Source organism: Molothrus aeneus, chromosome 3 (genome assembly GCF_037042795.1).
Source record: "Molothrus aeneus isolate 106 chromosome 3, BPBGC_Maene_1.0, whole genome shotgun sequence".
Lineage (NCBI taxonomy): Eukaryota > Metazoa > Chordata > Aves > Passeriformes > Icteridae > Molothrus > Molothrus aeneus.
This window is the reverse complement of record NC_089648.1, coordinates 46,873,786-46,894,579: the sequence shown is the minus strand read 5'-3', so window position 1 is coordinate 46,894,579 and position 20,794 is coordinate 46,873,786. Positions and strand designations below refer to the sequence as shown.

Genomic DNA, 20,794 nt, shown 5'->3' with positions numbered 1-20,794 from the left:
GATTAAGTAGAAAACTGGTACACATACATCACTGTAGTAAAATAAGCAGGTATATCATCCACTCCTAGAGTGCTATATGTAAGAATACATTGAGTCATCTGCTGATTTTAGTGTTTTGTATACAATTCAAATCAGTGGTTTGTGTCTTTCTCTAGCCAATGATCTTTTTTGTCAAAATTTTCAAATGTTTAAGTACTGGTACGTGTTACAGCTATAGTTTTGAGAAGTATCTAGGAATGAATATTAAAAGCAGCTACGTTTTCAGATTTGTCTTAATACTCGTGAGCTATTGTAACAGTAGCAAATCTGATAACTGGTCTGTCTTTTCTGTATTATCAAGACTTTTTATCACAGTGTAATAAGTAAAGATGCCAATATCTGTGTGGTGATAGTTTGGAAAATAATTTAGAATTATAAATGTGTGTGTATACCTCAGGATAACCAGCTTCCTGAGCTGAAAGTCAGGGACAGGAAGCAGAATAGACCCCCTGTAATCCAGGATGAAGTAGCTAGTGACCTGCTGAGCCTTTTAGGCACTCATAAGTCTATGGGACTGGATGGGATTCATCCAAGTGTGCTAAGGAAGCTGGTGGAAGAGCTCACACAGCTGCTCTCTGTCATTTATCATCAGTCCTGGCTACCCAGGAAGGTCAGCTGGAGGTTGGCCAATGTGGCATCCCTCCATAAGAAGGGCCAGAAGAAGGATCTGGGGATCTACAGGCCTGTTAGCCTGACCTAGCTGTCCAGGAAGGTTCTGGAACAGTGTGATCATGTGGCACTTATAGGAGAGCCAAGGGGTCAGGCCTAGCCAGTCAGGTCAGGAAACTGGGTGACATGCATGAGGGGCAAGCTGTGGAAGTGTCTACCTGGGCTTTAGTAAAGCCTTTGACTGTCTCCCACAGCATTCTTCTGGAGAAACTGGCTGCCCATGGGTTGGACAGGTGTACTCTTTGTTGGGTTAAAAACTACCTGGATGGCCAGACTAGAGGGTGATGGTGAATGGTGTCATATCCAGTCGGTGTTCAGTCACAAGTGCTCAGGGCTCAGTGTTGGGGCCAGCTCTGTTTAATACCTTTATTAATGATCTGGATGAGGGGATTGAGTGCACTCTCAGTAAGTTCACAGATGACACTAAGTTACATGAGAATGCTGATCTGGTGGAGGGTGGGAAGGCTCTGCAGAGGGATCTGGACAGGCTGGATTGATGTACTGAGGCCTGTGCTATGAGGTTCAACCAGACCGAGTGCCAGGGCTTGCACTACAATCACAACAGCCCCATGCAACCCTGAAGGCTTGGGGAAAAGTGACTGGAAAGCTGTCCAGTGGAAAAGGACCTGGGGGTGCTTTTTGGCAGCCAACTGAACATCAGCCAGTGTGTGCCCAGGTGGCCAGGAAGGCCAATGTCACCCTGGCCTGTATCAGCAGCAGTGTGGCCAGCAGGGCCAGGGCAGGGATTGTCCCCCTGTACCCAGCACTGATGAAGTCACCCCTCGAGTGCTGGGCCCCTCACTGCAAGAAGGGAATTGAGGTGCTGGAGCATGTCCAGAGAAGGACTTGTCCCCAAGTGCTACGGGGAGCAGCTGAGGGAGCTAGGAGTGTTTAGCCTGGAGAAAAGGAGGCTCAGGGACCTAGGATACCCTGCCATTGTCTACAACTGCCTGGAAGGAGGCTGTAGCCAGGCGTGGGTCAGCCTCTTCTCCCAGGCAACTGATGACAGGACAAGAGAACATAGCCTCAAGATGTGCCAGGAGAGGTTTAGTTTTGATACCAGGAAAAATTCTATCATGGAAAAGGTTAAACATTGGAATGGGCTTCCCAGGGATGTGATGGAGTCACCATCCCTGGAGAATGGTTCAGGAAAAGACTGGACATGGCACTTAGTTCTATACTGTAGTTGATAAGGTGGTGATTGGTCAAAGGTTGGACTTGATTAACTTAGAGGTCTTTTTAAATCTAAATTCTGTGATTTTTTGGTGACTGCCTTATGCTAAGGGTTGAATTGATAGCTACCGATTTTGGACTGTCTTGTATGTCAGAGGGATCAACCACAGGTGAAGGAGTTGTCCCTAGTAGTCCCTAGGTCTACTTAGAGTAACTAAAGAATTAAAAAAAACGAAACCAACTGGTCTTCTCTGACTTTCATAAGCATTCTGGAATTAATTTTTACTTTAAAATGTGATTTCTGAGGGCAGATGTGCACTGAGTTGCTACTATGTAGCTAAGCTATAAATAATAGTAATAACTTTAAAAAAGGGTATTTTGAGGAGAAAACTTGCATATCACTAAAAGAAATGCTTGAAGTGTAAGCTTAGGTCTGAAGCTTGTTTGAAAAAATACCTTTAGGAAATGTTGCTTTTTCTCATATGTTAAAGTGAATTTAGTCTTCTGTGATATTAAATTAAGGTCATGCTGTGATTTCCTTGTGTATTACCTGCACTTCTAGCAGTTATGAAAATGAGCACTAATGCTAGGACATGAGCATGTTCTCTTTTTCTTGTCTCAGGCGCAGCTGTTGTCTCTTGTTTTCTCAAAACATACGCAGTGAAGACACTGAAATGCTAGTGTTTTCTAGAGTTAATTTCCAAATGGTAGTGGGGAACATGGAAGCAATATTACAGTTTAGAAGCTATTAATTTATCCAATTCCTTAATATTTTGAATTGGGGATGAAGCAGGAATAGTAGAATGAACTGCTCTGAATTGAAGAAGCAGGGATGGGTCTTTGATTAGAAAACTGCTCAGAGCAGAGTATTTCCTCTAGAGCTACCCAAGGTCTTTGACAGAGAGTTTTTCCTGTCTACAAAATTAAAATGCTTTGCTCATCTTGTCATTATTCATTATAATATTTGCCTGTTTTGGGAACAACGATGTAGTAGCTGATCACTGCTTAGTACAGTGAGCTCTCTTGCCTAAAGCACACATACACAAGTGCAGCGGATTTGGGCAAACTGCATTCCCTGGGCTGCTGCCTGTTTTGTGTGGTTGAGAAATGCTTCATGTACTGAAGCAGGCATATATTATCCTTCTGCAGTCAGCCTTTGTGACGTGCTTTTTCAATTCAGCAAACCCTGCAAAACGGGGAGGCTTTGCATTGCTTTAGAAAAGAAGATTAATGCTGGTTAGGAGGATGATATTAATTTGAGATGAGAAGAATAATTTTAGCTACTAGGTGAAAAAGTGAAGATGACATAATCCTTGAGTAAAGGAACTAAATAAGACTAGCTGCAAGGACTATTTTTTTTTAATGATGGCAAGCACTATAGAAGAGGCCAAACTATTTTCACATCTGGATGTGAGGTTTCCACTAATTTGTCGAAGAGAGATTTGCTCTGAATATTTAAAACTTGTGTAATCTTACTCCCAGTGCTGAATATTTACTGATTCCTGGAAAATGTGGAAGAATTTTTTGTTTAAGGAAACACTGAAATATTCTTAATAATGAAATTTTTACTGAGTAGTTATAACAGTGCTTCCAGAAATATTAGCGTCAGAAGTGCTCGCAGAAAGCATCTGAGGAATAGAATTTGAAGGAAGAAGTAACTTGAGCAGTTTATGGACTTATGTTTTTCTGGGTCATATTCCTCTTATTTTGAAGCAAGGTAGCTGTAGAGTCTTAATTCCAAATAAACTCCGGGTTTACAAACAAGGTTTGCATTTAATTATGTTGGAAAATGTTGTTCCAGAGAGGGGCTTGGAAAATCTTTTATTAGAAAGCTACCTGTGTCAGTGAAGATAAACAAGTTTTAAAATTCAATTCCTGTAAGCATTTGAATTTCACATTTGAAAATAGTTTTTGTCTACTTGTGCAAATAATTATTAATTCAGATTAATGCAGATGCATGAGCAAGGCCAAAGGCAATCAGCTCTGAAACTTATCTTATTTCTTGTGGGTTTTTTCAGTCTGGCAATTTGTGCAGTCAATCCATAGTTAATGTAAAAGCAACGACTTTACATTTAAAGTATTGTGAGTTTGTGTAGGAAGGCATTGTTTATGGGGACAACCCCCCTCCACTCTTTGTTTTTTAAGCCATAAACTGTGACTAGAATACAGACAACTTCTTTGTAAAAAAACTTATGTTTGTAAAATGTAAAATAAAAGCAAAAAACCAGGTGAGGCTCGCTGACTCTTTAAGTCCTTCCATGGCAGAACAAAATTAAATTACTAATTCGGTTTGGGGAAGAAAGCTGGTATTAAGTTTGGTGGATTATTCAACATCTGCCTAGTGTGTATCTCACCACTTAGATTTATGCAGATTTATTAGTCAAGAAGAATGTGGTTCAAGTTAAAAAGTTAAAATGTGTGTTAAAGCAGACTTCTCCCTGCTGTTGTACTTTTTTACTTTACCAGCTTAGAGGCTGAGCAGGAGATGTGTTTGGGGTTTGATTTGCATGCAGCCTAATGGTCTTGTCAGCCTTTCAACTGTCTGTAGTTGTGTGAATGCACATGTTTTTTAAGAATGCACATATTATCCACTTAGGTTTTGTTCAGCAATTTCTCAGTAAATGGAAAGCTTGCAAAATGGGTGAGAATTATACTGTTTTATTAATTTTTGGCATATACTGAGAGAAAAAATTGTACATATAGTCATTGTTTTCCATAAAGCTTCGGAATAATTTCTTTTCTTCTGAATGCTAAAGTGTTTCTTTAAAACAAGAAGTGTTCAGCACTGACAAATTATAGTCAGAAACCCTGGGCATACAATGACGGTGAAATACTGACCAGTTTGCTTAATTCCTCTCTCATTTCTGCACGATCTCCTAGACATTGGAGAACTTAATTTTGTATCAGAAGCAGGTGCATAACTACATTTAAAATACAGACTGTTTGCAACTAAAAAATTAGCAAAGTATGGAGAAGTGAAAGAATCTGTTTTTCTGCAGCCTCCAGCAATATTTGTTATGGAACGATAGGACTGATTTATGTGTGAGGGTGAAAATGAGCAAGCTTTTTCTATCTCATAGCTGGTGTGAATCCAGGAAGTCTTGATACAGAGATCCTGAAAATTTACATTATACATAATGTCCCATTGACTCCTCCATATTTTGACTACTGATCTCATCTCTGTCACAGCAGATTTTTTTTAACATGCCTTGCATTTTTCAGGTCTTTTCATCCTTAAGTAATGTTTAAATGGAGAGAAAGATCCTTTGGCATTTGAAAAATGTAATAATTTGTTTATGATGCTTATTTAGATTAACTTCCTTTCATTCTAGTCCTGATAGTTAACATTGTTTAAATAACTGCTTCATCATTCTTCAAGTTCTTCGTGATGAACAATCCCTTAAATCTATGTAAGTTAAGCAGTTATATATAATTTTTTCTATTTCAAGGTAGGCCTTTTGAATTTTTTGTGTTACTTTGTTGCATTTATAAATGACTGTTTTGGTAACTATTCAGCTCTGTGTGGTTAGATATGTTGAGTGCACTAGCTAGAAGCAGGATGTTAGCCTGTGTGAATGTGGTATTAGTGAAAGTGAAAATGTTTGTTATGCTGTGTGTTTTGTTTGTTACATGCAACAATTATTCCTTAATGGTACTAATTCCAGCTTTGGTCGGCCAGGAGTTGAATGCTACTGTCAACATGACAGTGGAGCTGCAGTAATCCAACTTCAGTTCCTGATTAATGAGGTTAGTAAAATGATTTATGTGTAATTCAGAGAAGAAATGGAGCACATTTTCTTTAATTTTTCATTAGGCAAGCATTACAATTAGCTGATGAAAGTGGTGTAGCACAAATAACAAACTGCAATAACAATTATAAATAAATTAAGTTTTTTATTTTTGGAAAATGCTTGACTAACTCCTGAAAATATCTTTCTCACCAGAGTACTCTTTTGGTATAAGCAAGAACTAGGATATCTTTTCATGTCCTTGAATGTTTCAAGTTATCTCTGGAAGTGGTGAAGTACTTTTTACACAGTACTACCAGTTTCAGTAGGTAGTTAATTTTATTTTGATCAAGTTACTGTCTTAGACATGAACTGAATAATGTTGCCTCAGTTTCAGATGTGCTTCTAGGGATGTAGCAGCTGAGATTTGACAGCAGTGCTGTTCTTGAGCTGGGGACGGCTTTTTAGAGGGATCTCGCTATCTTTGTCAGCACACAGATATTAGCAGTTCATTGCCTGATTTCTCTGCAGAGATGGGCATGAGGAAACTGATGAGCACACACTGGAAAAAGCTACTTCCCCATCACCTCTCAGTATAGCACTGAACCAAATATGAGTGAGCTGAACATGTGATCACATCACTTATCTCATTCCTACTACTTAGAACTTAGCTGTGCTATGGTACTGATGCACATGCTTATATATTTTTTTTCATCCTGGTAATAAATATGTGATGTATTTCCACTGTGGTGCTACACTGTTCCTAGGGCTTTGAAAACAGGATGACTAAAATGTTTTTGTTCTCCTAGGGAGCTCTTGTGAGTGCCTTGGCTGATGACACCTTACACCTGTGGAACTTGCGCCAGAAGAGGCCGGCTATACTTCATTCCCTCAAATTTAACCGGGAACGGTAGGGACTGGTTATTATTGCAGTGCCCTTAGCACATCACGTGCTATTGTAAGATCAGATCTTATTGATGCAGTCCAAGCCATAACTTGGTACATAATTGAAACTGTGCTTACACTGGGTTTGAGTTTCAATCTGTTGGGCCCCAAAGTAGCTGTGAATAAGACACACTACTGACCTAAACAGAGATGCCTTTTCTATCACTTTGTGTTGCATTGTTGAACATCAATTTTCATATCTTTAAAAGGTGGAGGAGCAGAGTAATTTGAATGTATGTCTTCAGAGGAATTTTGGAACTAGAGAAAGTGTGTGCACCAAAAAGACAACAGGAAAACTGGTCAATTTTTTTACCTGGAATTTTTTCTCCCTTGGTGGCAAAGCAAGATTCTGCAGTGTTAGAGCTCTTGTTTGTATCAGAGTATCTGAAAACCACTTGTATTTTGAATAAAAATTTTTATACTCAAGTAATAGAATTCCAAGCAAGCTAGAGAGATATTTAAGATTAAATTTCTAAAAGTCAGTTGAGTAAATTTCTGAAAAACATGTCCTTTGTTTTAAAAGCAACTACTCCTTCCCTTCTAAGGGGTGTTCCTTCTTTTCCAGTATATGTAAAGTCTCAGCTGGAATGCTGTGTTTGCTTTTCAAAAGTATGCATTAGAGATGGGCTGCTTGGGGAGCTCAGAGGATACTAACAAGAACCAGAATAATCTGTCACTTGTATTTCTTTTGAATAGGGCAGGAGGTAATATATTTTAAGTAATAGATAGCAATAGAAAAAGTTAAATACTTATCTAATACCTTCTAATGTAGTGTCATGCCAAGTGCTAAACAAACTGTTGGGTGGGTGAAATGGTACCCTTGTCGTTTTAAAGAGTAGGTTATGAACAAATTCATCAGGAACAACATAAATGCAGATTACTGGGGTTTCTTTGTGTAGAGGATTAAGTGATTCTAATTCCCTTTTGAAACTGTTTCTGTGATCACTGTGCTAAAAGTCCGACCAGAGCCTGTAGGAATAGGACAAAGGGTAATGACTTTAAAGTGAAAGAGGGTAGGTTTAGATGGGATATTGAAAGAAATTCTTCATTGTGAGTGTGATGAGACACTGTAAGTGCTTGCCCAGAAAAGTAGTGAGTGCCTCATCCCTGGAAGTGATCTAGAAGAGGTTGGATGGGGCTTTGCTCAACTATCTACTGAAAGATGTCCCTGGCCACAGGAGGTGAGTTGGACTAGGTGATCTTTAATAACCCCTTCAGGCCCAGACAATTCTGTGATTCTGAACTGTTGTACAGAAAACAGGAAGCTTTGTTGACTGGGGCAAATTCTCTGCCCCAAAGGAGTGGCAGTGTTCCTTTATGCAGCATAGAAAGCAAATGGAGGGAAATGCAATTTATAACCACTAATTTAATGAGGATTGTCCAAATGTAAGAGATACAGTAATGTGTCCAAACTGAATTTTCTACTTCTCCCTTCCCTTTTTAGTGACTTTTCTCTTACTTGTAGTGTCTACTTAAGTGTCAGTGAAAATTAGGATTTGTATCCTGAAACCACACTTAAAAATGGGCTTCTAACTAATGCTCTAAACCAGATATCTGATTCTGATTGTGTGAAAATCTGTTGTAGGCTGGCTTAGAGTTTTAGATGTGTTGTATCTTAGGTTAAGCAAAGTGAAAGTTTTAAACTATCCTTTTTTCTGTGAATGTAATGATGTCAGTAGCAAGATCCATCACAGAGAGTTGAGTGGGGCTAGAAAGGAGTCCTGGTCACTGATGTTGCTTTAGTGGCTGACTTAGTTACTAATCCTGTCTTGCCAAGGTAGGTAATGGGAGCACCACAGTTACCGTGAGTGGTGTAAGCATAGCTTGAGACAAGGGCTTATTCTTCTAGCAATTTTAATTTTAAAACATCTATTATAATAACATATGAAGTTAGCCAGAACACTTAAGATTGCCAGATCTGTACCTTGTCATAGCCACTTAGGTCATGGTGGATGACTGTTAAATGTTTTCAAATATTCTGTTTTCTTTTGACTAGTTCATTAAACACAAATTTATAAAATAACGTATAATTTCATTATCAGGTAAATATTTTGACTGGAACTTGAAATGCAAAAAATTCATTGTTGAATAATTGTAAATAGGGGCCTTTATAACACTTAGTTCTTTGTAATTCGTTATACCTAATAGTTTCAATATGCTGTATGAATCTGAAGTAAATGGGCTTTTCTTTGGTCAGTTTTATGCTATATACAACTAAGTTTATTAAGAAGACTGTTCATGATGTAAATTAATGATGCACAGTCCATTCTGTCAGGCCTTTCTGGAAATGTGTCAGGGGGCTTTGGAGGTCTTTTGTGGTTTTAATCCCACCCTATAGTCCATGTCCACTTCCTGCCACTCATTCCTGCATTGTACTGTGAAAGGAAAAGTGCCTCTCTATCTCCACTTCACCCCCCTTCTCCAGCCAAACCTTGCTCTTTCTCATGGTGTGTTAATACCAATAGTCCTTGGATTTACCAGCAATTCTTGTCTGTTAGTAATAACAGTCCTTGGCTGACTCCACAGCCATCCAGTTATCTGTGTTTGAGACATACACATTAGTCCCTTATCTTCTGGGAATCAAGAGCTCAAAGGGATCTCACTGTGGACTGCTGTTTATAGGGTTGTTAGACAATGGGCTTTAATACACATTAGCCTCTTATAATCAGGAGCTCAAAAATGTCTCACTTTGGACCACTATTTATAGGGTAGCAAGAGAGTGGGCTTCAGTTCTGGTAGTTTTCCATTTTGGCCAATTTGAGTTGGTAACTTTCTTTGACTGTTCAACAACAAAAATATTATTCCACTTGTGTTGTTATTAAAAAAACCAAAAAATTCCAAGGTTGTTTGTTTAAAGCAGATGTTCATTAGACACCTGTTAGTTCCTGGGAACAGACAGGGTTTCTGATAAGCTCAAGGGGAATTTAGTCCAAGTGCAGTTCATCAAGGCCAGGGCTTAATGAACATTTCTCAGATCAGAGAAATTAGTGTCCTGGGTGGCAGAGGCATGCAGCACCACAACACATATCATGACTAAAGTCAGCTCCTCTCAGCTTCTACATTCTCAAGTCATGAAGCTGTTATAAACTTAATTAATAAAAATTTTTATAGTACTTCCTGTTGTGGGATTAAGATCTATTCATAAGGATAACTAACTTCTCAAACAGGACTTATTTGAAGTATTTTGTACACTACAGCACAGGCTTATAACTGTCTTCTCTAATAATACTTTGTCAATTTGTGAGATTAGGTATCTTGAAACTCATATGATGGAAGCAATGATTCTGGTGGCATCAGTATTTGCTCTAGGACTCTGTTAAGGCAAAAGTTTAAAATTATTTAACTGATTTGGTTTATCTGGAAGTGTGTTGAAATTGCAGAAAAGCAGTATTTGTGTCCTATGTAACAGGAGTTGAACTTTAAACTGTCACAGGCAAATTTTTATTCAGATTTTGTTTCTAAATAACTATTTGATATGTAAGGTTTAGATTTGATCTAAGAAGTTGTCTTTAGCATAGAAAGCTAACTGTAGCAGTTAGCTACTCATATGAAAGGATTTTCTTAGTCTTGAAAACGATTCTTTAACTGTATTTAAAAAAATAATTAAAAAATCAAGTGATAAGGCTATGACTTCATTAACTAATTCTGTAATCTTCTGACACAGCCTTTTAACAGCTCTGCCTAATTCCTTTCTTTTAGTCATGTGGAAGAACTACTGCCCAATGTCTAACAACACAATTTCTAGGTTTCATATTTGTTTATCCTGTTGGTAATTGAATTTTGTTGCCTCATTTAAGATGTTTTAAACATCTTAAGATGCAAACCCAAGAACTAGCTTGTTTATAAATGCTTCTGTTGTGTGTTAAATATTTTGTAAACTTACCTGAAAATATGAGTTTTAAATCTGTAAATTATTTCAGAATGCAGTCTCCAGTATATGACAGGAAAGTGATGTGAATTATTGCTTTTCTACTCATGAATTTTAAGAACAGGGAGTGGTGAAAGAGCTGATTCTTTTTAATATAATTCTCTGTCATTACAGGCTCTGTTCTGATGCGTGGAAAAATGTCTTTGGGTGGCTTACATCAATCTTAGATTTGAGCAAAACATTTTTTTAAAAACAGTGGCCAAGAGGCCTGAAATATGCTGCTTTCTCTTGAATCATTAAATTAGTAAAGAATCTGTAGATAAACAACTGACCATTAATGGGTTCATAGCTCCTGACTGCCTTTTGTTAACAGTGATGGTTAGTAATTTGAAGCAAGTCTTCTGAAGCAGGAATTGGTGAGGTTTTACATGTCTAACAAATCTGTTAGCTGAAGTTACTGACAGATCACAAAAGCTCAGTGCAAAACAAGCTAGTTCAAGTTTTTTAGCCTTTTCTTTGCTGCATTTGTGGAGGTTTTGCAGCTGCTTTATGTTCCAGTTACCAAACAAAGGTTAGGAGATAGTAGACCAATGTCATGCTTGGCCACTGTTCCTTGACTGTGGGAAGCAGTGTGTAGGGGCCAGGACAAAAATGCATAATGACATGGAACAGTTGTTTGTGTGATTTGTCATGCAAAAGTGTCTAAATACTACCTCTTTTCAGAATGCATAATTCAGTGTGTGAACTCAGTATCTCAGATTTTGTACATCTCTAAAATTACTTCAGTTGATCGCTATCTATTTCCTTTGCCATCTACATATCTATTTATAAATATCTTAAACACAAGATTGTTGTGTGTTAACAAGTAATGCAAGAGTCATGTCAAACTCGCTTTAACTCAGTAGTAAATATAAATGTTTCACTAGGCTAGCTCTGAAATAAATGTAGTTAAAAGATCTTATTAGAGTAAATATTGAAAGCATGTTGTGAGATACATACATACATTCATACATAACTGATCTGGCTTCATGCCTGCCATGCAGAAACTGTTAAACTTGATGCTGATCTGAGGTGTGAAAAGTCAAACATGCATCACTAACCAGCCAGGGACTTTGACAGATCCTGTTTGAGAGGGTGGAGTGACAGACTAACTTGATTGAAAAAAGAAAAAGGAGCATGGGATGACAAATTTGAGGTCCCTTTGCCAGCCCCTTTGCCAAAGCAAACCAGCTTTGTATGCATGTATGAAAAAATTGTTCATTTTCTGAGACTTACATCCTTCCTGAGCTGAGCAAAAGAAAGTTTGTCTTTATGGTAAGTCACAAAGCAAGAATGGCATAAAAATAGAACTGAGTGTTTTGTGCCAGTGCTCTGCATATCGATCTCTGAATGCCTTGATAGCAGTTTAATTTTTAATATGTCAACTTCTGTGCTGTGGGATTTAAATAGTTTTCCTCAACATGAAACTGCATAATTCAGAGTTACAAAATTATGCTTAAAATATCTTTGGCTTTGTATCCTGCTGTAAACAGCAGCTTTTTAGCATTGTGTTTGGAACACTGTCTATAGAGAGTGGAAAATCCCACTTGTACTTACTAATTAGCAGTAAGATTTCAAACTTCTGTTGGCACATGTTACCTTGTTAGATACTATAACTTTGTACTCAGCCTGTGCCTTAGCAGACTTGGTAGTTTTCGTTCACCCTGAATTTATAAACTGACCAATTCTGCCACTTTGTGGATAACAGAAGGACATACAGGTTGTCTTGCCTGTGAGAGCAGGTGGTGATAGACATTGTTTATGGGGTTCTGGTTTATTTTTCACACATAGCTAAATTTTTGGGGTGGGGTTTGTTTTCTTTTTTCACACTTTTTTAAGTGTCTTTCTTCAGAGTGAGACGCAGCGATCATCTGGTCTCCTTGCCTTGATGGTGTCATGTAAAGCCTTTTAGCTAGTGAGTTCAAAATTTTAACCCAGTGGTGATTCACTAGGGCATGTAATTAGAAGGAATTTGATTTTGTTTCAAGAAACTATCAGAAGGAAATTAACATATTGGCTGTCTGGATTTGTTATATATATGAATGTTTCTTTCACAAAGATCAAATTGCTTTGAAAAATGTTTCCTTGAGGCCATGCATGCGTGCAGAGTTCCACGTGTCAGTGTGGTTGATGGAGCTGCAGTTGCATCAGCTGCCTTCTTTTGCCTTTAGCACTGAGGCGGAACCAAAATGCCGAGTCCTGTCACTCAGAAATTTCAAATTTCAGAGAAATGGTTTTTAAATTGCCTCAGTTGCCCTCTTAGCTATACCTTTCACACTGACTTTCACAGTGATATGAGGCATATAATGGCCAACTGCCACGTTCTTGGGCAGAATTTGACCTCTAGTCTTTAAGTTCTGCCTAAATGACAGGCTTCTCCATCAGCAATAGGAATAATTTTTCTGCCTTGTGTGGTAGGGCTACATCTCTGACACGGCCATTTTTTTTCTGCAGCTTGAGTTTGTGATTTCCTACATGTCTTTTGAAGCAAATGATTTGCAAACTATAAGAGAATTATTCAGTATTGAAAGAATTTATGCAAAACACTAAAAAAATCGGAAACTTTCTTACCACTGATGAAATACCCTGCACTATGTATTTGTGAACTCCTCTTGGTGTGTCTGACATGCCAATGGTCTGTTACTTTTTGTGTCGTCCCAAGACAGTTGAGTATCTTGCTCTGACACATGCTTACTCCATTTTGACACCCCTGATGTCCACCACAACTCAGATACTGAACACAGATGCTTCTCCACTGCCTTAAGAGACAGCAATTCAAGTCAGTGGATTTGGGGAAGCAACATTTGGAGTGCTGTTGGGGGATATAAATGGAAATGAAGTACCTGCTTCAGTTCCTACCACTTTTGCCCACATGTTTTTTTGGTGGGACATTTTGGGATACATTGAAGAGCAACTTCTTTGGGATGCATCTTCCTCTGCTTATGCCTGCTGGTCTTTGAGGCCTTTTTTGTATGGGTAGATGTTCTAAGCTTAGTGAAGTTATCAGATGTGGAAAAAGACCCTTTTGCAACAGTCAGGTGGTATCAAAACTACTGCTTGCTTCCATTAGAATGTCATATTGACACTGGCTTTTGACTTTCAAAGCCCATGGAGGACTTTGACAAGAGTCCATGGATTTGGAGTCTACACTAACATCAGAATTAAACTTCTCAGCTTGTGAATTTTACGTGGTGCTATCTCATACACGAAAGGTTGAGGATAAAAGTGTGCAGAATACAGCTTTGATAGCTTAATCTTTTGCTTTTATTTTACCTATACAGTAATGATCTGAGCAGCTGTGTGCTTATAGTTACTGCAGACCTATAATGATAGGCTGAGGCACTAGAAATATTTTAGTGACTTAACAATAAAACCTGTTATCAGTGTTTGTCATTCTTCAAAGTATTTGTCGCTGTGCTTTGTTAAAGCAGTGAAAAATTCTGATGTATAATGCTTCATAATGCAGTAGACTACGAAAAGGTAAAGATTAATTTAGAAGGATTTCTGCTGTCATAATAATACAGTCAAGTTAACAGCCTGCCATTTTTCCTTAGTATTTCCTCTTGAAAAACTAATTCTTTGAATAATGTAATAATATAGTAAGTTGTTTTCTTTAATATTTCTGTAATTTAATTCCTGTAGGGAGCATTATCACTTGCTGAATTAATTGTTTTGATATATGTTGTGAAACAGCAGCAATTAAGATTTTTTTTAATATCTTTGACAGATTATTAGAAAAGATACATAGTCTGCAGTTAAGAAAGGGAATCCTTTCAGCAGGTTAAAAAACACTTATTGAAGAATTTCCCATCATTTCTAAGACTCTCCCATAAGCAATATCCTAAATTACTTTTAATTAGTGTAAGAACAGTAAATATTTTATCATTGTTTTTCCCTGTGGGTGTGTCACTTGCTTTTCTGTACATAATTTTGTTTTCTTGAACTATTGGTTCAACTTCTACAAATTCATTTTGCAAGAAAGAAAAATCTTCGGTTTGTATTTTTTTTTCAGCAGTGGGGAGGGAGCAGCTTTGCAAATATGTGTGTGGTGAGGATGAAGATTTTGTGCTTACAATAAATTACAGCTACAGGAGAATTTAGAGCTACCCTGACTGCTTTGGGGTTGTATAACAGTGCCTCATTTTAGTGGTGATGTTAGTTTATACTAAAATCTTGCTGTAGATTTCACATTGAAAAGATAAATCTCCTTAAAGCATATTTTTTCTATAAAGAGATCTTTCTCTTTGTGAAGATATGGGGAAGTGAAATATTTGAAATGACATGCTGTGCCCTGTACTGTTTTATGCTAAAACTTTGGTCTGTTTCACAAAATGTACTACACTTACTGAGGGAGCTGAAATTGCCTTGGAGACAACATGAGGAATCTGTTGTGCCATGAAAGAGCTGCCTGCAAAAGCCTGCTTTCTGTGACTGCTGGCTCCAACAATCCCAGGCTGTCGCTTTAGATCTACAGAACTGGACGGTTTTAAATCATAGATGCTTCTATTTTAGTATTTTTGGGCAGAATGGAGAAAGGTATGGCAGTCTGCTTTTGACTGCTGCATTGTTTTCGGGCAGTTGGGGTTTGTGCGCAAGAAAGACAAGTACGAAATTTTTTCATCTGTAGTCTTTTTGATGTGTTCTCAACAATTGATTGCATTTTTCCACTTTTATAATGTATCCATTCACAAATGGTAGGGAGAGAGGGGGAAGACTGCTGGAGTTGTAGAAATGGCTAGAGGATTATATGGCCAATTCTGCTTCTCTTGATCTTAAAATACATTATGGATGAATTATATTCTAATCTGGTTGCAAAAAGACAGATTTCTGAAAGAAAAATCTTCATTTTTCAGAACAAAAAAAATGCTGTCTGTGGCCAAATGTCAAATAAGCAGGTATTGCATCACTACTCTAACCTTTTGTTTCCATCCTCCAAAAGGAGTTTGAATCCCTTCAATCATCAGTCCAATTCTCAGCAGAACTAACAAGGCTGCTCAGGTGATTCAGATGGTCCTAGCTTCACTGATTTTTAGTTTTTAAGAGGACTGTAACACTTCCAAAGTTTTTTAAAGTATACATAGCTTAAGGCGAAGCCTTAATTAGTGAGGTGGGAAGCTCAGTGCATGAACTTTGATGTTGGAAATATTATTCTGTAAATTTTTAAAATAAATGCAGTTATCTGAAATGAGTCATTAGGTCAAAATATAGTGGAGTTTCTGAAAGTTGGAAGACATACATTTTTTCTATTAAGAAAATAAAATAGTAATTTTTTTTATTTGCAAATGAGTAACATTTACTACATTCAGGGAGAAATGTTGGTTCTTATAGCAGGATCAGCATGCCATTCCTTTTGGATTTAACAAGTTTTTCTGTGAAATAAAAGATCTAGGAATATTTCTTAGTTTATAGAAAAATCACACAAGTCTGTAGAAGAATGGTAAAATACTTTGATGAATAAGGTTAAGAACTCTGTTATGTGCCTATTCTTTCAATTTTGAAGTCTTTTCAACCTCCTGCCTTTGAGAGTTTGTAAATATTTTGTGAAGCTATTTGTTCTCTTCATTTGCTATTAGCATTGAATCAGTTCATTGTTTGCTGACTCTGGATAAAATTAATCTCAGTTGCACAAAGGAGACAGTAAATTGAAAATCCCTGCATATTCAAGAAGTGTATCAAGAATATTGAGGAGCTACTTTAAATGTTGCCCTTGGGCTATAACAATCAAAACTGAAGGCCAAACTTTTTTTTGTGCCCACTTCAAATGATGTGAAATAGATTGGTTTTCATAACGAAAGCGTTGGACAATTGTAATTAACAATATTAACTTGCTAATCAAGGCAAGCCTACAACCCTGCTACTGATTATCTTTTCTGGCTGCTAGGCCATGGTTTTGGATCCAACTGATGTGGTTGCCAGCTACTTCTGGCATGTGGAGTGCTGGCACAAAAAGCTGCTGTAGTGTTCCAGAGTGCTGAAGGTTTATGTTTATCTTATCATTCTGCCTGCCTAGGAAGAATCTGTACCAATGTATGTGATTTAGCTTCCATCAAAATCCTTTTTTTAAAGGATGTTGGGGAAACACAAGTTTTCAACCTGTGGTGGTTGCAGATTAGTGTTCTTTGTTAAATGTGTTACAACATCTGCAAGTTGAGTTGGAAGGGCATTTTAAATCATGTATGTAGTATTTTTTTTTTCTGTCAAACATCAGTGAAAACTTTAACACAGTCTTTTATTTTGGCATAAATGTTCAAGGACAAGAAATTGAGTTGGAAAGCAGATAGACTAGTATTTGCTTGAGCAAAGTCCATTTCCTAATTAGGGAGAAGTAAGTAAAAAAGACCCACGATCCAGGGGTATCTAAATCTGAATCCAGGTAGTATCACTACAGAAGTTTTTACTTTTGAAACCTGCAGTGCAAATTAAGATCTCTTCAGCCACAGCAATTTCTGTCTTTGCTGCTTTAGATTTTCCTTTCAGCTGAAGTTGGTGTGCGTATGCAGCATCTAATGCAAAGGATCTAAAGCTGTTCTTTGCATAAATACTTAACAGGCTTGTGAAGTGATGCATGGATTTGGCAATAAGCAACCCAATTGGGAGAAAACAAGAACATAAAAAATTGTGAAGCTAAGGATTAGAGCCGACAGAACAAATTCTTGTTGAATAATTGTTTTACCTTATCACTAAAACATTTCTGAAAGCCCAAGTTTGATAGCTAAGTAATTTGGCAGTTTCATTCAATGTAAGACCCTGTCAGATTAAAATGGTTTAGAGGTTCCAGAAAGTTTCTAGACTCCAATTTCAAGTTAACATTCTGTCAGTTTGTTCAGACATTATTTCCTTATCTTGAAGAAATAGTCAACAGTAATCAGGACCCAAGGGTGCAGAAATAATCAGGTTTTCAAATGCTAGTGTTTGGGCTGGAGCTACAGTCAAAGAGGAGTCCTCTGCTGGTACATACAGTTGGTAGCTGTTGAGTCTTGTGCAGGTACACCTTTCTAGCAGAAGAAAAGACTAAAAGGTGGAAAATTAAAATATGATTGAAGTAAAGCTGCAGCCTGAAATTTAAACTACTTTCAAAATTACTTTTATAATTGTTAAGGATTATTCTAAGGTTTGCTTTTTTGGCATTAATTTAGATGACATGTGAACTTACTTTTCTTGAGTTATATCTTTTGTCTGTCTCCTTACTTGATATCAGCCTTATCTGCATGTGAAGAATTCTAAAATCCTTTGTTCTTTAAAACTTGAAAGTAGATCGATTCCAAAGGGAGATTTAGAGACTATAGGAGTATTGTATTTTAAGTTTGGCATGACAGTAATCAAATACCTTCAATAATTTTTAAAGGTGACTGTAATTTCTTTTTTTTTTTTTTTTATGGTTTATGAGTTTTAGAATAGCTTGCTTTCTATTTTTTGTTCAGCCTAAGGTTCTACTTTGTTCATCTCTTACTTTGGTCATGTACTGGCTTTTCTACTTTACCTCAAACTTGTCTTATATATTGCTGTTTGCTTGTTGCCTTATTTTTACCTTTTGGTAGCATAGACTTTGCAATGTAGGATATCAAAAAGACATTTCTTTATTTCCTTTTTGGTGGCTTTCTCTTTCAGGATAACATTTTGTCACCTGCCTTTCCAAAGCAAATGGCTGTATGTGGGCACTGAAAGAGGAAACATTCACATTGTCAATGTGGAATCATTTACTCTCTCAGGCTATGTCATCATGTGGAATAAAGCCATTGAACTGTGAGTTTAACTAATTTTTGTCTGTGGAGGGGAGGGAACAGCAATGTCCCAGCTGTTGTTAACATCATTTGCAAGAATGTCATTGTTATCTAGAGAGGCCTCCATATTCATCTTACTGCACTACATACGCTATCAAAGTACATAGTCATGTAGATATTTTTATTTTTAAGAATGTGAGGTGCTAATGTTAATATATGTTTCTACAATTTAGCAGTATTTTATCATAGCTCCTGGGATAGACATGGAAATAGACAAAATAGACAGTATAGAAATAGATTTAAAAATCACCATGTGTTGGGATAAAGCAGAAGAAAAAATAATATACATTAAAATATGGTGTGGCTGGTACTTGGACAGACATGATGCTTCTGCAGTTGGGGATTAAAGACCAAAGTGTAAAGATAATGCATTTTTTAATAGGGCTGATATATTCTGAATTGGAAGTGACTTTCTGAAATGCAAATTTAATTAAGTCTATTCCAAGACCAAAATACATTTTATAGCTATTGTCACTGCATCTCCTTTTTTCAGTGTTAAAATTGTATGTACAAATATAGTGGGGGAAAGATGTAGTTGTGTGCTGCTCTTTCTTGTGCTGGTGTTTTGTTCCCAGTACATCTTCTTTCCAAAATACGTGAAGTCTGTCACTTGCCAAAGGGTGTTGAAGCAAACACAGCTCTGTATTAGTCCATCTTCTTCAATAGCAGGAAGTCCACATAAAGTGTTAATTCTGTGTTATTGTAACAATGGCCATCTTGGGCAGTTTATAAATAATGGCGAAACCTGTATTCCAGTGTAAAAGTCAACATTTGATCTTACAGTGTCAATTCTGTAACAACAGATATTAAGATAAAATGTTTAAAGTTAATGTGGTTTTTTTGTTTGTTTTTTTTAATGTTGTTGTTGTTGATAGGCAATAAATTAGTCTTTCCTTAAGACAGAAACTAAATGTCTACAAACAGACACAGTATTTATGGACTTGAAGATAAAAGTGAAAGTAACTCCATTTTGAAATGTCACAACTTGCTTATGTGGAGTTTGTATCAGCAGAATCTGTATAACTTCAAATCATTTTGAGATGCCATTTAGGGCAGGGGACAATTCTTTTTAATGGAAATATTTTGTTTTTAGGTCATCCAAATCTCACCCAGGACCTGTTGTCCACATTAGTGACAATCCAATGGATGAAGGAAAGGTAGGATATTTTAAAGACTCTTCAATACATTATTTTCACAGCAAGACTTTTTAAAAGTATAGATACCACTGCTATTTAAGGAAGTATTAAGTATATGAAGACAACAAAGGTTTTAGGCCTTTGTTGTAAGTAACATAAAGTTACTTCATTGAAAGTAACATAAAACCAAGTACGGACATGAGTGTAGGACAAATTACTGGAATGAATCATCTTGTCATTTGAAAACAGAGATGAAAATGATTAGCTGCAAAACTTTTGGAAATAAAAGCAGAGACTTCTACTTATGGTGATAAAAATTAAGATGTTACAAAAAAAAACAATCAATCATAACCAGAATGCTTAAAGTGTGGTAGAAATTAATTCCACTTTATCATGCTCTTGTGTGTTATTTCACAACTTTAATATGCTTATTTATATAGCATATTTTTATAGAATACCATGTACTTTGTCTTTAGATTAACTAATCTGAGGGTTTTGTGGAATTTGGCATCTAACTCATACTCCCATATTAGGCCATTTATTATGATCACTAGATGCTGTTTGCTGATGAAACTGGCCTACAGAAAAGCAAGATATTTCAGAAAAATAAACCAAAATATGTGAGAAAGATCTATGTATTAGACTTGTATTTTCATTCTTATGAGATATTATTAGCATAATCATCTGTTCATCTTAAAAAGAAGTTTTACAGTGCATGTTCTTGAAGCCCTTGCAAGACAGGAGTCCTTGTCCTGTGACAAACAATTTTGCTTACTAGTGCTCTACATAGGCTGGAGGAATATTTTTTGTCTGTGTTGTGTTTTTCATGTCACTAGTAGATTAAATTGGAGAGAGGGAATGATCCCACTGTCTTAGCAGTGGTTTGAAAGCTTTAGCTAGTTATCAGCTTGTACCCTAAACACCTGAGGTTTCAGTCCAGCAGAGAATTTAATGAGTAGAGTTTTTTTCATTAGTATGATGCTCACTGCAGTAAGTGCATAACTAATGGGTTTCTCTGTAGAATTAGGTTTGAATCACATTCCAGGCTTATGGACTCTAGCATATGAATGCAATGAAGCTGTTGTAATTTCAGGAAATACAAGTGATCAATTAATTTTGATGTATTCCACCCCACATCCAATTATTGTCAATTAAAGTTTAAAAATTACTGGTTTTATTCATCAGGCTATAAATAAGTGTTTTGAGATCTTAACCTTATGCTTTTCTTATTTCTCGTAAGGAAAACATTACTAAAAAAGCCCCGTGTAGTTGCAAAAATCCCCCGTGTACACACTTTTAAAATATGTTCATACTTTTAGCTTTCTAATCACAGTGGATTTTCTAATGTTTTAAGTTAAAATAGAAAAATTATAGTATATGACATATGATCATTTAAAAATAATCTTGCCTACATAC

At 36.8% G+C, this 20,794-nt stretch overlaps 1 protein-coding gene across 6 annotated transcripts in view; it reads left to right on the top strand.

Moving 5' to 3' along the window:
- STXBP5 (syntaxin binding protein 5) overlaps positions 1 to 20,794 on the top strand; it is a 106,143-nt gene that overhangs the window by 22,076 nt on the left and 63,273 nt on the right. For all 6 annotated transcript variants that reach the window (XM_066546829.1, XM_066546827.1, XM_066546825.1 and 3 more), the window contains exons 3-6: positions 5,547 to 5,628; positions 6,419 to 6,519; positions 18,070 to 18,204; positions 19,336 to 19,399. In XM_066546829.1, coding sequence (XP_066402926.1) covers positions 5,547 to 5,628; positions 6,419 to 6,519; positions 18,070 to 18,204; positions 19,336 to 19,399 — 382 coding nt within the window. The remainder of the gene's footprint in view (positions 1 to 5,546; positions 5,629 to 6,418; positions 6,520 to 18,069; positions 18,205 to 19,335; positions 19,400 to 20,794) is intronic.